The sequence below is a fragment of the Neltuma alba genome, unplaced genomic scaffold (assembly GCF_004799145.2).
Source record: "Neltuma alba isolate B1F8T4 unplaced genomic scaffold, ASM479914v2 tig00012143_pilon, whole genome shotgun sequence".
Taxonomy (NCBI): Eukaryota; Viridiplantae; Streptophyta; class Magnoliopsida; order Fabales; family Fabaceae; genus Neltuma; species Neltuma alba.
The window spans coordinates 307,217-323,007 of record NW_021636692.1 but is presented as its reverse complement, the minus strand read 5'-3'; the positions used below and the strand labels follow the sequence as shown (position 1 = coordinate 323,007).

The window sequence follows — 15,791 nt, the reverse complement described above, 5'->3', positions numbered from 1 at the left end:
CGCATTAACGTAGGCTTTGGGGAGTTTAGTTTCAAGTCTGTAGAATTCCTTTTTTCCAGCTAAATAGATTTGGCGTTTTCTTTCTGTCTTCCCCTCCAGTTTTCTCCATATATTGTTGGCAAAAACGAAAACGGTCTATGAAATTCGAGCCAATGTGAACCTGGGGGCGTTTCTGCCAGAAAAATGCCGTGAGTTGACGAGCCAAATATTCAGTCTTGTAAAGGATTATTCATTACATGACTTCTGGTTTAAGTTGAAAGATGATTACTTCAATTCAGATATGATTCTGTACTTAATGAAATATAATTTTCTTTCTGAAGCCTTCATGCTGGTATCGTTACCAAATATTTTCCTCGATAAATAGAGGATGCCCCATCACAGCACTACTAAAAATTGTCCAAAGAAATGAAAAGGTCTGGGGTGAGAGAGGCTCGAACTCTCGACCTCAGGATAACTCAGAAGCTATGAGACCTACGCGCTAGCCAACTGCGCCACCACCCCTCGACGTGTGTTGCGCTCGCTTTATGTAAATATATACTTGTTTAAGTAAACTCCGAAAAAAAAAACTGTGTTCATGGGGAGAGCCTCAACTTTACATTTGAGGTAAATTGTATTGTTTGTGTGGTAGTGAGATTTTTTTCCTCAAAACTAAGTTTCATGTTAAACATATAAAAAAAAGATGCGACAGACAGGTGGATGCAGAATTTTAATAAATTTATTTTCAATGTTAGCGTATCATTTGTAAGAGGTTTCGCACCAAAGAAAGAAGAGGTGATATCTTTAATATTTGAAATATTAAATAATTTTAAGAAAAATATAATAAATGCAGCAGCCTTTTTTTTTTTTTTGGGTTAGGCACAGTTATAGTTCTATTAGAAGCATTCACAGTCGATATACTGTTGGGCACTTCTTTTAACAAGAATTTAAATATTGATTCATCATGTTATAATAGACTAGTCTCTATTACTAAAATCAATTAATTCTAACTGTTGATACAGCAGCCTAATTAACAGCTATCAAGGAGAAGAGAGCGAATAAACGTGAAAGAAGATCTGGGCCCTTATCTATGGCCTTAGCATTATTGGGCTATTTTTTCCGATCTGCTGATTTCTTACTGGCACAAAAAGCCCAACAATGCAAGGGCTTTAGGGCCTATCCTGCGTAACCCACAAGAGCCCAAGACTACGCAAGGTTAACAAGTGAAAACCAAGTTGATGCTAGATTTCCCAGTACTTACAACCTTTTAAGGTACGGCCATCACTTGTCCAGTGGGGATCGTCTTGATTATTATTTTACATACAATAATCATCGGATCATTATAATAATTCGTACCAGCTGATCTGGATTCATTAAAAGGGAAAATCCGATTAATTGATTATTATGTGTTGTTGGTCGATGACAAGGGTGATGGGTGAGCATGCCAAGCACAAGGCAGCAGGCTTTTTTAATAGATAGTTGGGGTTACAGAAAATGGGAGAATTAAAATGGATGCAGCTTTTGTTTCGGAGCTACCGTTGATATTGAGGTCTACATTAATTAAATACTACACACACACACACACTAGTCGTTGGCAAGATATATATATATATATATATATATGTATGTATGTATATAAGTCACCTTCCGGTCAAAAAAAAAATGTATATAAGTCACCTGAGGTTTGCTTAACCCAGAGAATGAGAATGAGATATGGGCAGCGGTAACTGGTATGAAGAGTTCAGACCGGGGATATATGTAAAAGAAATTGAACATAGTTTTAGACTTTTAGTGAAATGCCTTTTTCTCTTGGTCTCTTGCAAGACATGCATCTTTTCCTCTAATATATTTTTCTATTAACAACTGGGCATCTGATTGTCCAAAAGAAATTAATATACTTCACTCAAGTGGTGTTTATTGTAATGAAGCATCTGATTAAATTGAATAAAATAAAACAAAATAACTAATTTTGACTGTGACAGAGAAAGCTACGCTTATACATGTAAACACACAATAGAAGGAGGTGGTAGCCAGATGCCATAGCCGTCCGCACGTATAGTAATGGCAGAAGGAAAATGGGGTGCAAATGAGAGAGAGGATCACACAGGAGACGGTACGGTGGATCTAAGAGGAAGACCCGTTTTAAGACGCAAGACTGGAAGATCGAGGGCTTGTTACTTTATACTGGGTACGTGTTTTCTCATTTTTTTCTTAGGAATTCATGGTGATGTTGGGTTAATTATATTAATTATTATGAGACAGGGTACGAGGTGTTTGAGAGATTGGCATGCTATGGAATAGCGGGAAACCTAGTGCTGTATCTAACAAAGAAGCTGCACCAAGGAACTGTCAAATCTGCAGCCAATGTCACCAACTGGTCCGGCACTGTTTGGATCACCCCACTCGCCGGCGCCTACATCGCCGACGCCTATCTCGGCCGATACTGGACTTTTCTCATTGCCTCTCTCATTTATTTATTGGTCTGGGTGACATATATACACACTGATATACTTCTTACGATCCGGACCTCCTTTGTAGTTTGTAGTTTATAATTAGGACAAGAGCTATTATTAAATATTAATTCCTGCATCTTCATTATGATCTCTCTTGTTAACGTGCTCGTTGTTTTAAAATAATAGGGACTTTGCATGTTGACGCTGACAGTTTCACTGAGCGTAATGAGGCCCCCGCCGTGCAGTGAAGGAACACAAGATTGCCAAAAAGCAACATGGTACCAAGTTGGAATGTTCTTCTTCGCTTTGTACGCCATCGCAATTGGGGCGGGTGGAACCAAGCCCAATATCTCAACCATGGGAGCAGACCAGTTCGACGACTTCGAGCCCAATGAAAAAGCCCAAAAACTTTCCTTCTTTAACTGGGGGATGTTTTGTCTCTTCTTGGGCGGTCTTTTCTCCAGCACTTTCCTCATCCACGTCCAAGATAACGTAGGCTTTGCCCTCGGCTATGGCCTTCCCACAATTGGGCTCGCCTTTCCAATATTCCTATTCTTGGTAGGAACTCCTTTTTACAGGCACAAAAAACCCATGGGCAGCCCCATAACCAGAATGTTGCAGGTGCGCTTCTGGCTGCTGTGAGGAAGCGGGCTGTCCGGGTCCCACGTGACCCGCAAGAATTGCATGAGCTAACCGCAGAAGATTATGCCCGCAACCAGAGACCAAAGATTGATCACACCTCTTCCTTAAGGTTAACATGTCAAAACCAAACTGATGTTAGTTTTCCTAGTTTCTTCCTCCTCTGCTTGCTCTAATCGATGTAAAGTGCAGATTCTTGGACAGAGCAGCGACGAAGACGAGTGAAACATCGTCATGGATGCTTTGTCCAGTGACACAAATTGAGGAAACGAAACAAATGGTGAAGATGGTTCCTGTTCTGATCGCGACATTCGTTCCGAGCATCGTAGCAGCTCAGTCCAATACACTCTTCGTCAGACAAGGCTCCACGCTAGACAGGAGCATAGGTTCTCATTTCCAGATTCCTCCGGCATCTCTTATTGCTTTTGTCACCATCTTAATGATGCTCACCATTGCACTCTACGACATCGTTTTCGTCCCCGTTGTTCGGCGTTACACTGACAACCCCAAAGGGATCACTTTGTTGCGCAAGTTAGGAATTGGCCTCGTATTACACGTCGTCATTATGGCGACAGCGTGTTTAGCAGAAAGAAAGAGACTGACTGTTGCAAGAGAAAACCAGGTCTCGGACGAGAAGGACAAGATCCCACTTAATATATTCATCTTGCTTCCTCAGTTTGCTTTGGTGGGGATTGCAGACGCATTTGTGGAAGTTGCAAAGACAGAGTTCTTTTATGATCAGGCGCCGAAGTCTCTTGGAACTGCATACTACACCACCAGCAATGGGATTGGGTATTTTCTGAGTAGTTTTGTTCTATCAACTGTTGCTGATGTCACAAGGAGAAATGGTCAAGGCAAGGGTTGGATTCTGGATAATTTAAATATTTCCCATTTGGATTAGTATTATGCATTCTTGGCCGTACTGTGTCTTCTCAACCTCATTTTCCTTTTTATCGTCTCCAAATTGTTCGTGTATAATGTTGATCATGTGACACAGCCCAGACATGACAGTGCACTGGCCTAAGTTAAGCCAGCATTTGCTGTCACATGTCATTGATTATCTTTTGAAAATAATCAATATGTATGTATCCCTTTTATCAAATATATTATAGATATAATAATTATCGTGTCATTCTTCAAATCCATACTATATCTGAATTCATTAAAAAAGGGGGGGAAAAAAGAAAGAAAGAAAGAAAAAAAGGTGCTCAGAGTTTCTGTGATCCATGTATCATGATTCATGTTGCCCTCTTTATGGTGTGAAATACTTGTTTATTTTTGGCTCCGAACTGCAGAGAACAACAGAGCACAAGAACGCATGAACAAAGAGTGCGTAGGAATAAAAAGGGGTAGGGGGGTTTCAAAACTTATGGAAGAATTCATAACAATGCACTCTGTTGCGTATCTCCCAATAAAGGACTGTCAAACCATTGTAAAATTCAAAAAATTTTGGCTAACTACTCTCATTGTTTGTGAATGATGATATCAAGACTTAATTATTCTTCCCATACAATAATATATTTAATCTACATTCATTTATATTTACTTAGTATCAATGTCACAGTAGTCAATTTTTTTTATTTGAAAATTAAAGACTAATATATATTTTTTCCCGTTTCATTGCACATGGTAGATATTTCTTTGAAAGCCTGCAGGATAGTTCAGGAAACCCACTTAAAATCCTGGCTTAAATATTATACTGGTAATATGTGTAGTCGGCGGGGCATCTGGTGAATGGCTCAATAATTAAGGGGTGGCGTCATTGATGACTGGTGAGAGGCTAAATAATTTAAGTCAAAACCATTCCCTAGACTTCTTGTGAGATGTACCCTCCCTTTAATTATTATCCACTACAAGGAGGTAAACATCACCAAATTAATTAAGGAATCGAATTGAAATGTTAAATATATCAAATTTCGTACGATGACCAAGTCAGCAACCTACCAAGTTGCATATATATAACTGAATAAGAACATGGGTACGAACTATGATCTGAAATCTAATCTATGCTTATAAATAGAAAGCTGCTTCCTTTCACGGAGCCCGAAATGAATTGAAGTTGGCGTTCCTCTCTCCATACTCCAGCAGCATAATGGCTATGGCAGAAGAAAAGAGTCGTGAAAGCGTGAGAGACGGCTACACTGAAGATGGAACAGTTGATCGGAAAGGCAGACCAGTTTTAAGGTCAAACACTGGAAGATGGAAAGCTTGCTCTTTCATCATAGGTAAACATGTCAGCCTACAGTTTTATATTGACTTCCCTGTCTAACAATACGCGTATTGTACGTACGTGGTTTAATTTCCAGGGTATGAAGTGTTTGAGAGGTTGGCGTACTTTGGAATTTCGGGAAACCTAGTTCAGTACTTAACAACCAAACTCCACGAGGGTACTGTCGAATCTGCAAACAATGTTAACAACTGGACTGCTTCAGTGTGGTTGACGCCACTAGTTGGGGCTTATATAGCCGATGCCCATCTCGGACGATATTTGACCTTTCTGATTGCAGCAATCATTTGTCTGTTGGTAATTAAGAAGCTGTTATCAAATTTAACGTTGTTGATGATGCACTATTGGGCTCGTAATAACAATGCAACCATTATATTTGATGAGCACCATTATTTTTCTCACTTGCTGATTCAGGGAATGAGCTTGTTGACGCTATCGCTTTCATTACCAGCACTAAGGCCACCAACATGTGGTGAAGGCGTCAGACAAGAAGAATGTAAAAAAGCGTCGTCATTGCAAGTGGGTATTTTCTTTTCTGCCTTGTACATCATAGCAGTAGGAACAGGCGGAACTAAGCCAACCATCTCAACCTTGGGAGCTGACCAATTTGACGACTTTGAGCCGAAGGAGAAATCCCAGAAGCTTTCATTTTTTAACTGGTGGATGTTCACCGTCTTCCTCAGCACTCTCTTCGCAAGCAGTTTCTTAATTTACATGGAAGATAACGTGGGCTGGTCCCTTGGTTTTGGGCTTCCAACTATTGGATTGGCTTTTGCTATATTGCTGTTTCTGTTAGGTACTCCATTTTACAGGCACAGATTGCCCAAGGATAGCCCTATAAAGAGAGTACTTCAGGTGCTCCTAGCTGCTTTGAGAAAGTGGAAGGTACGGGTTCCAGATGACCTGCGGGAGTTACATGAACTAAGCATAGAAGAGTACTCAAGTGACAAGAGGCACAGGATTGATAATACCTCCTCATTAAGGTAGAATATATCTATAGCTTCAAATTCAATTATTATGTATTAATGACTTAAGATCGTCGTTGAAATGGCTGCATGCAGATTCCTTGACAAAGCTGCAACAAAGACAAGCCAAGCGTCGCCATGGATGCTTTGTCCGGTGACCCAAGTTGAGGAAACAAAGCAAATGATGAAAATGATACCTATTTGGACTGCAACACTCGTACCAACCATTGTAATATCTCAAGGGAACACACTCTTTATCAGACAAGGCACCAAACTAGACAGAAGCATGGGCCCTCATTTCGAGATTCCTCCAGCTTCTCTTGCAGCATTTATACATATCTTCTCGCTGATAACCATTATAATCTACGACCGAGCAATAGTCCCAGCAATCAGAAGATCCACAAAGAACCCCAGAGGGATCACATTACTTCAAAGACTGGGCATCGGTCTTGTGTTGCAGATCATCGTGATGGCCACTGCAAGTTTAGCAGAAAGAAAGAGACTGAGCGTTGCAAGAGAAAATCATCTTTTTGGCCAATCTGACAAAATCCCTCTAAGTGTTTTCATATTGTTGCCTCAGTTTGCATTAATGGGGGTTTCTGATGCCTTTGTGGAAGTAGGAAAGATGGAGTTCTTCTATGATCAAGCACCAGAAAGCATGAAGAGCCTAGGAACAGCATATCTCACGTCCAGTGTGGCGATTGGTCATTTTCTGAGTAGTTTTATTCTGTCCACTGTGGCTGATATCACCCAGAGAAAAGGACACAAGGGCTGGGTTTTGGATAATCTGAATGTGTCCCATTTGGATTATTATTATGCGTTCTTGGCCATACTAAGCTTTCTGAACCTTGTTTGGCTTTTATTGGTTTCCACATTCTTTGTGTATAATACTGACTTGACACAAACCAAAATGAGGTCGGAAACGGAATGTTCGTCCATGACATCCTTGGAAAGCTAGCACGTCCTGCATGCCCACCAGTTCTTGGGGCAAATCCAACTTCTCTTTGTTTCCTCCATGATATACATGTAAAACAACAAATTACGTTGTGCTTTGTATTTTTATCAATTTAAATGTGAGAAAATTATCAAGAAGAAAATGAAAAGTAATTTTCTCTAGTCAGATTACATCGAATACAGCTGTTACGTTGTTTGTCTAGAAAAAAAAAAAAAAACGTGCTCTCGACATTTTTAATATATTTTATTTTCATGAATCAACTTCTTATTCGATGCAAATTTGTAATTTGAGTTGTAATACGATGATGCATAAAAAATTAAAAACAACTCTCTCTCACAAAAAGTCAATTTTTTCAAAAATTAGAAATCACTGAATGCGTGCTTTTTTTTCCCCCACAATCACAAATATCTATATATATATATAGAGAGAGAGAGAGAGAGAGAGACTATGCATGCAGTTGATCTCGACCAAACAATTAAAAAGTTGGCAATATAACACTGTTGACAGCTATATATATGTGCAAGGATTGGTGGTATTTTAAGATTTATACGTATGTGTGTGCGTGTGTTCCGCTCTGCAGCACGTAACTCGTAAACCGGAGAGAGTATTAAAAACAATGTAATCTCATGCGTATCCTACTAAAAGCGACATGCAATTATGAATGAATTGGCAGCAATATGTGGAGAAAAATAATAAAGGATCTTGATCAACGGACGTTTCATATAAATATTTACTTTCTTCTGTCAACGGTCAAGGTGCATAAAATAATAGCTTTTCAAACGAACTAGAGCTGCTATATATATATAGCAAGGGGATAATATTAATAAGATTAGCTCAATACTTATACAGTCAAAATATATATTTTTTGACCAGCTAATATGCGTATTAAATATGAAATTGAAGCAAAATAATGCTGAGACTTCTCCAAGGACCCCAGACGAGATTTTTATAATAACAAATGATAATATAAATCTAAAGATGCCTAGGGCTAGATTGATTACTTTCGATGTCTTCTTGGGTTGACCTCTCCCACTCAAAATTTGTGAATGCGATGATATTACAACGGCGCACCTCTAATGAATGCCGCCTCAATAATTGAGGAAATGGCCATTAACATGATAACATCCCTTCCTCATCACTTGTATATGATTCTGAGATGTCAACGTCAATGTCCCACCAAATGTCAGAGATTAACCTGTAACCACTAACCACCAAATCAACAATTAATAAATATATGGGCCTCTTTGGGCAAAGCATGTGCTGTGAGAACTTATTTGATACATGTGATATATAACAACGGGATTAGCTCTTAGTCTCTCTCACAATGTGATGAAATTTTTGTTGAAAAAAATACTCATATTTATTGTCCGATATTATCTCGAATAGAATTGCCTCCAGTAAAAAGATACTTATATTTTAACAAAAAAAAAACCATATATGTGCGCCTGTGTCCCTTTTAAATATAGCTAATTTATATGTGTGTGTATATATAACAGGTGTCCATAGTCTTTTAAACGAATTTTAGAATGACAAATATATAATGTATCTTTTATAATGTACCAATTGTTTACACTTCTCCCTCTGTTCACTCTGATGGGGTACGTTTGCCTTATGCTTTGCGTAAGTTCACCAGAAAGCGGGCATGGAATAAAAGGGCAGCAACCGTTAATATTGTGGGCTTCAGGTTTTAGGATTGTTAAACCCTGGATCTGCCATTAACATCGGAAAGATGTTGGGTGAGTTTTGCCTCTAATTGTATTTGGGCTAGCCCGGCCCATTACGCCAAAATAATATATAGCTTAAATTACATGGTCAGGATCTACTAGAATCTTATGCCCCACCTTTGTTTGAATTACTTTTTCTGGCTCACAAGATCAGTCTTATTACTCCCTCCCCACCAAGACTGGACAATTTTTTGAGTCAGTTTTAGTTCATCAAGCGTTGCTAGTACATGTCGGTGTATCTCCAAATGGCACGCAAGGCTTGGATTTATATTATTATGCATTCTCGGCCATACTCAGCCTCCCCAACCTTCTTTTTCACTGTTGGTGGTTTCTAAGTCTAAAACCAGTCAAAAAGGGGGTCGCAAGGGAAGTGTTCAACCATCAAACCTGCGATAAGCCAGCACTTGCCTCAATCATCTGGAGTTTGCTTCGTCCGTGTTAAGCGAAGCAGATTAAATTCCGTCAATGACTGTAAAGTTGAGCATGAAATTATAAAAATGTACATAGGTAAAGTGAAGTTTCACGTATGAAGTTTCTGGTCACTGTTGACTCGTGATTGTGACTAACATAGCCGGCCTCCCCTCGAATAATCCTTTTACGCAAAACAAATGTTCCAAGGCGAAAGCGAGTTTCATTATTCAACTTTGCTAACAAGGGCATGGCGACAGTAATGATGATACTTTCATTAAATAAAGAACAATTGATTTTTTACAACGAAAACTATGGCCATCAAGACGCTCAAGTTGCGTGTCAATCTCATCTCCAACTTCTAATAGAAATGTTCATTTATGAGGCAAATGTCAGATATTTAAAGAAACGAAGTACGTGATGATGAGTACAAGAAGACGAGATTAAGTGCAAAGCGTAGTTCGGCAGATGGCCAGATGTGCCTTTGTTAGTTAGCTCATCTAAATGGGGCCGAGATAGCGTGGCTTTTAAACGCAAAGATGCTTCTCTCACCCATATAAAGGTCACCAAGAAGCTGAAAGCCTCACATTTCTAACTATAGAATTCATCAAGTTTGTTTTCCCCTCTCCTGCATATATAATGGCTGTGGTAGAAGAAAAACAAGATTACACTGAAGATGGTACTGTGGATCTTAAAGGCAGACCAGTATTAAGATCAAAGACTGGAGGGTGGAAAGCTTGTTCCTTCTTAGTAGGTAAATGCAACCTTTATAGCCTAAACGGCAGATCCAAACCAGTTTACATACCATCTTTAGCACTGATCACTTTAATTTCGTGAACAAGAAATGATGATTCTCACATCCTTAATAGGCATACAGTATATAATCAAATGCATGTTTAATTTATACTACAGGGTATGAAGTATTTGAGAGGATGGCATACTATGGGATTTCATCAAACCTGGTGTTGTATCTAACAATAAAGCTGCATGAGGGCACTGTGAAATCTGCAAACAATGTGACCAACTGGGTAGGTGCAGTATGGATGACTCCAATTGCAGGGGCTTACATAGCAGATGCATATTTTGGCCGATATTGGACCTTCGTATCTGCATCAGTCATTTACTTTTTGGTAATATATAAAACATGATGATGAGATTAACTTTCTCCCAATCGAACACAACAATCTTGGATAAACATTATGTTGTTTATGATTATCGATCTTCTTCTTGCACAGGGGATGTGCTTGTTGACTCTAACAGTTTCCTTACCAGCACTGAGGCCACCACCATGTGGAGAAGGAGTCATCGAAGAAGAGGACTGCCAAAAAGCATCGTCATTGCAAGTGGGTATGTTCTTTTTGGCCTTGTACATCATAGCAGTAGGCACAGGAGGAACCAAGCCCAACATCTCAACCATGGGAGCAGACCAATTTGATAACTTTGAGCCAAAAGAGAAATCCCAGAAGCTTTCATTCTTTAACTGGTGGATGTTCAGTATCTTCTTTGGAACCCTTTTCTCCACCACGTTCCTAGTTTACATACAAGACAACGTGAGTTGGTCCCTTGGCTATGGGTTCCCAACAGCTGGGCTCGCTTTCTCAGTGATGGTGTTTTTGGTGGGTACTCCTTTTTATAGGCACAAATTGCCCTCAGGCAGCCCTTTGACCAGAATGGTTCAGGTCGTTATGGCTTCTATAAGGAAGTGGAAGGTGCACGTACCAGAAGACCCAAAGGACCTACATGAGCTAAGCATGAACGAGTATGCAAGCAAAGGAAGATACAGAATGGATCACACTTCTTCATTAAGGTAAGCCACTTACCTGTATAGACCTGTTTTTGAGGTTGAAAATCATTAAGTTAATGATATTGGAAATTTGCTGCAGATTCCTCGACAAAGCTGCAACGATGACTGGCCAAACTTCACCATGGATGCTTTGTACAGTTACCCAAGTTGAAGAAACCAAACAAATGATGAAGATGATTCCTATTTTAGTTGCGACGTTCATTCCAAGCACTTTGATAGCTCAAGGGGGAACACTTTTCGTCAGACAGGGGACCAAACTAGACAGGAGTATGGGCCCGCATTTTGATATCCCTCCAGCATGTCTTGTTGCATTTGTGACTATTTTCATGCTGATAAGCCTTGTAATCTATGACCGTCTTTTTGTTCCTGTTATGCGGCGCTACACCAAGAACCCTAGAGGGATCACGATGCTGCAGAGAATGGGCACTGGCCTTGTGTTGCACACCATTATCATGGTGATTGCGAGCTTAGTTGAGAGAAAGAGACTGAGTGTTGCAAGAGAGAGGCAGCTTTTGGGAATTAAGGATGTAACTCCTCTTTCTATATTCATCCTCCTCCCTCAGTTCGGTTTGGCAGGGATTGCTGATACTTTCGTGGAAGTTGCAAAGTTAGAGTTCTTTTATGATCAAGCTCCAGAAGGCATGAAAAGTCTGGGCACGTCATATTTTAGTACCAGCGTGGGAATTGGACATTTTCTCAGTTCTTTCATTCTGTCAACCGTTGCTGATGTTACCAAGAGATATGGTGGCAAGGGTTGGATTTTGGACAATCTCAATGTGTCTCATTTAGATTACTACTATGCAATCTTGGCCGTCCTGAGCTTTCTCAACTTTCTGTTCTTTTTGGCTGTTTCCAAGTCATTCGTGTATACTGTTGATTTTACGGAAACCAAAACGGACTTGGAGATGGAGGATTCAACAAAGAAAACTTTGTCCTCTCAGGACAAGATCGACCTAAGCCTGCAGTTCCCGCGGCTGGGGGCAGCCAACTACGATTAGGGCAAACGCAACTTCTGTTTTTGTTATGTAAAAACAAATTAAGCTTTTCAGATTTATCTTATTGTAATGTTTGAATCATTTCTTAATTTGCTCGATCGGCATGCCCCAGCCATTACGATCTAAATCAAAGCTAAAAGCAATGTATAGTTTCCTTCCTCGTAATTTATAAAGGTCAAGAAAATCAGTATAACCTTCTTATCATAATGATCAAACAGCTCTAAAATCAGTATAACCTTACTATAATGATCAAACAGCTCAAATAATAAGACTACTCTTCGGCATGTAAAAACACTTTTCATAGTTTCCAAACACCTCAAGTATAAGAAAAATAAAGTGACAGTGACAGAAAACTAAACAAAATAAACTGACCTTTTAATTTTTTTTATTTATTTATTTACTTTCCTTTCATACCATTTTACTATAATGTCATCGTGACATCGTTAGTTACGAAGTGACCAAATTCATAATTTAAAACCGGATAATTAATCATCCCTAGAACCAAGGGCCAGCAGCAGGTTTAAATTTTGCAAGAAAATTTTCGTAAGGCCCTTGGTTATGTTTGTTGTATAGCAGCAGGTCGTAGTCTGAGCCCAACAGCCTCCCAATACACATCATAAGCTGAAAATTTAATTAACTTAATTAATTTTAACTGACTTCATTGTTGTCCACGTAGGATAGGTATTGATAGGTATCGGTACCTTCATATTTGATACAGAAGGAATTATACTCGGACTACAATCATTGAAATAACATGTAATTAATGGCGTCAGTGTCTTAGGCGCAGAAAATAGAAATAACAAAATCTATGAGAAAGTGACTTTAAATGAGCTCAGAAAACAAGTTTAGGGCCAAATTAAAAAGGTGAATGAAAGAATTTGGAGCAAAATCTGCGGTTGGTCTTGCTTGTTCTTATTCTCCTAAAGCTTTGATCCTTATTCCTATGGGCCTCAGCGACTTCTCTTCACCAAAGTCTTCCTTACAGAATCTTTTGGTCATCTCACTGAACATGAAGCTCAACACCCTCTCCATCCTCTTAACCTACTTTTTTAACAGAATCTTCAGTCCCTTGCGTCCCAATGTTGGGTCCATCTACCCTTTCGCCAGCCACAGACGCGCCTGGAGATGCTGGAGACAATATTCCATCATGTTCTGCATCAGTTTCTTTTTCATATTCAGTATTCTCCAATTCAGTACGAGTGTTTTTATCAACAAAATCTCTCTCCCTTTCTACAAGACCTAACGATTCTTCCATGTTCGGTGAAACCGTTTCTGAATCGATAGCAATTTCCGACACATCTTTGCCAATTTCATCTTCCTCTGTATCTACGTCATTCTCTGAAGAATATGAATCCTCTTCCTGAGAAAAAGCACCAGTATGTGCGGATCGATCGGCCTCATGTAACGCCTCTTCAAGTGTAACCACGTGCTCCTTGTGGGGAAAATTTGTTTTCTCAATCTCCAGCAGCATTTGGATCGTCCACGTAGCAGCATCAATCGTCCATCCGTCGTTATCGACATCTCTGAAAAGGAATAAGAGGACATCATCAGAAGAAATGTAGCATTTGGAAAACACTGATAATGAGAAAACATCACCTTTTCTGGTTAAAAAAAAAAAAAATCACCTGAAAGGATCGAGTCCTGCTGAATGAAAGGTTGATTTCATGAGCGAGAGAAGTACCAAGGGATCATTGGAAAAATATCCTCCATACATTGCAATTTCCATCAAGAATTGCACATCCAGAACAAACTGCTCAATAAACGACTAGCTAGTTAGATGGAAATCATAATTCGAGTTGATGTTTGGAATCTGAAGTTATTTATGAGAACTAAAATTCCATTCCACTCTACAGACAAGTTCAAATAGTAGTAAAACGTCATATTAAGAGAAGAGAAGGGGCCGGCAGATCAAAACCTGCTTGGGGTCATCATGTTCTGAACTTGTATTCTCTTCTGCACTTCCGAGAATGTTCTTGTTTTGGGAAACCCAGATAAAGATGGACTCCATCATCTCTCTAAGCAAGTCCGTCAACCAATCCACTTCCAAAACGTTTCCTTCAGCAAGTTGCTCCAATTTCCTCATTTCTAGAAATAAAAACTTGCCACAGTAAAAAAAAAAAAAAAAAAAAAGATATATCAGATCAAATATAAAATACAACATAAATTTCTCAGAATAAAAAGCAGCTAGCAGTTTCTTTGAACTTCCTTCAGCAATTTGTGCCCATTTTACAAGTCACAGCATCTTCTTCTGCAACGTAGTTTTAAAAAATTTTGAGAAGGAAACTTTAACAAGTGCTGAAATGTGAGATGAATTTGAGTTTTGGTAATCTCAGCTTTCTCTTAACAGCCCATCGACTTTGACTTGATCTCTCAAGTTAATAGTATTGCTGCCTGCAGATACATTGGGTTGACGACTTTCTGAACAATATACATGAAAGACATACCTGAAGAACACCAGAGGGCATTAAATTGGGGATTGTGTTAGCATCACACTGTTCTTTATCGTGAGCGGCTAGAGTAATTTCATGGCTTCTATGAGGAGACAGTACTCTGAATATGAACTGCTGGCAGAATTGATGTCTCAACTTATTAGAACTTTCTTCAATAGATAATACAAAATCATCAAGCTCCGCGTGCTGATAGGCGACCGAATGGTTTTCCACTGAGTTTGAACCTATGTCAACGGTGCTTCTAAATACCCTCTCAGCCATGATACTGAGAAACTGCACTAACGTTGACAGATTTGCCAAAATAGAAACCTGTTGTGACACTGACTCAGCTGGCTTGATTCTGAAAGTATCTTTCTCTATTACACCCGTGTCATATGTGAGGGCTCGTTCAAGTATAGTAACATACTCTGAGAAGAGCTTCGTTAGTCCACTGATGACTGAACTTCCCATTTTAAGGCCAGTTAAAGGAGATATATCTTCTACTATGGCCTGCTAAAAGACGCAATGACTGATATATGTTACATTTAATATCAACTACCGAATAATACACGCACGCACGCACGCGCACGCACGCACACGAGTTAGGAATTAGAACCCAAAATAATTAGAGAGAAATTGGAAACCTGCAATAGTGTCATAAATTTCCGGCCACTGGAAGTTAGCAAGCAATATTCCGGTTGTTGCCCAACAGGCCGAGACGGTGATCCTACACCAAAAAGTCCAGATACGAGATATCTCTGTAGAACCCAGTGATCACTGGCGGAGAAGATAGCAATCACCTTCTTAAATTGGTTTATATGTAGAAGTAAAACCTCTTCCATGCAAGGGCACAGTTGCCTTACCAAGTATGGTCGCAACACCAGGTTGTGATTTTCTAACAAAGAACAGTACGAGACTGCAAACTGCACAGCTTTTATGGCATTGGTCAGCCCACCCCTTACCTCTGAGATGCTTTTAACATATTTTTCCAAACAATTGATAAACGATTTTGTTTCTTCGTATGCCCACTGCTCAAGTTCAGAGAGATAAGAAGAATTTTCACCACATAATTTCACAAAGCTCCTTGCCGCATGTGAAATCATAGAAAATACAAATCTTGCCAGTTCTCTTATGTATGTCCCATCGGAAGATGATCTTGACCGATGCAAATTACAAGTACCGGTAGAAATACGCGAATAGTAATGTTTAAGTAACA

At 39.4% G+C, this 15,791-nt stretch overlaps 3 protein-coding genes, 1 non-coding gene and 1 pseudogene across 4 annotated transcripts; 3 read left to right on the top strand and 2 right to left on the bottom strand.

Moving 5' to 3' along the window:
* Positions 1 to 416: 416 nt before the first annotated feature.
* TRNAM-CAU (transfer RNA methionine (anticodon CAU)) lies at positions 417 to 501 on the bottom strand. Its single transcript is given in 2 exon segments — positions 417 to 452; positions 464 to 501. It is a non-coding gene; the product is annotated as a tRNA-Met (tRNA).
* Positions 502 to 2,037: 1,536 nt separating this feature from the next.
* On the top strand, positions 2,038 to 4,092 carry LOC114723507 (protein NRT1/ PTR FAMILY 5.3-like; annotated as a pseudogene).
* A 1,068-nt stretch (positions 4,093 to 5,160) lies between these two features.
* LOC114723512 (protein NRT1/ PTR FAMILY 5.2-like) lies at positions 5,161 to 7,219 on the top strand. The gene is made up of 4 exons (XM_028909692.1): positions 5,161 to 5,293; positions 5,375 to 5,592; positions 5,710 to 6,278; positions 6,357 to 7,219. The coding sequence occupies exons 1-4, from the start codon at positions 5,161 to 5,163 to the stop codon at positions 7,216 to 7,218; spliced, it is 1,782 nt and encodes a 593-aa protein (XP_028765525.1). The 3' UTR covers position 7,219.
* Positions 7,220 to 9,986: 2,767 nt separating this feature from the next.
* Positions 9,987 to 12,149, top strand: LOC114723505 (protein NRT1/ PTR FAMILY 5.2-like). The gene is made up of 4 exons (XM_028909686.1): positions 9,987 to 10,101; positions 10,260 to 10,477; positions 10,583 to 11,154; positions 11,231 to 12,149. Exons 1-4 carry the CDS (start codon positions 9,987 to 9,989, stop codon positions 12,147 to 12,149), a joined length of 1,824 nt encoding a protein of 607 aa, XP_028765519.1.
* An 887-nt stretch (positions 12,150 to 13,036) lies between these two features.
* On the bottom strand, positions 13,037 to 15,619 carry LOC114723476 (uncharacterized). The gene is made up of 5 exons (XM_028909657.1): positions 15,220 to 15,619; positions 14,591 to 15,088; positions 14,062 to 14,244; positions 13,772 to 13,896; positions 13,037 to 13,669 (listed from the first exon to the last, which is right to left on the bottom strand). The coding sequence occupies exons 1-5, from the start codon at positions 15,415 to 15,417 to the stop codon at positions 13,183 to 13,185; spliced, it is 1,491 nt and encodes a 496-aa protein (XP_028765490.1). The 5' UTR covers positions 15,418 to 15,619; the 3' UTR covers positions 13,037 to 13,182.
* Between the last annotated feature and the right edge of the window lie 172 nt (positions 15,620 to 15,791).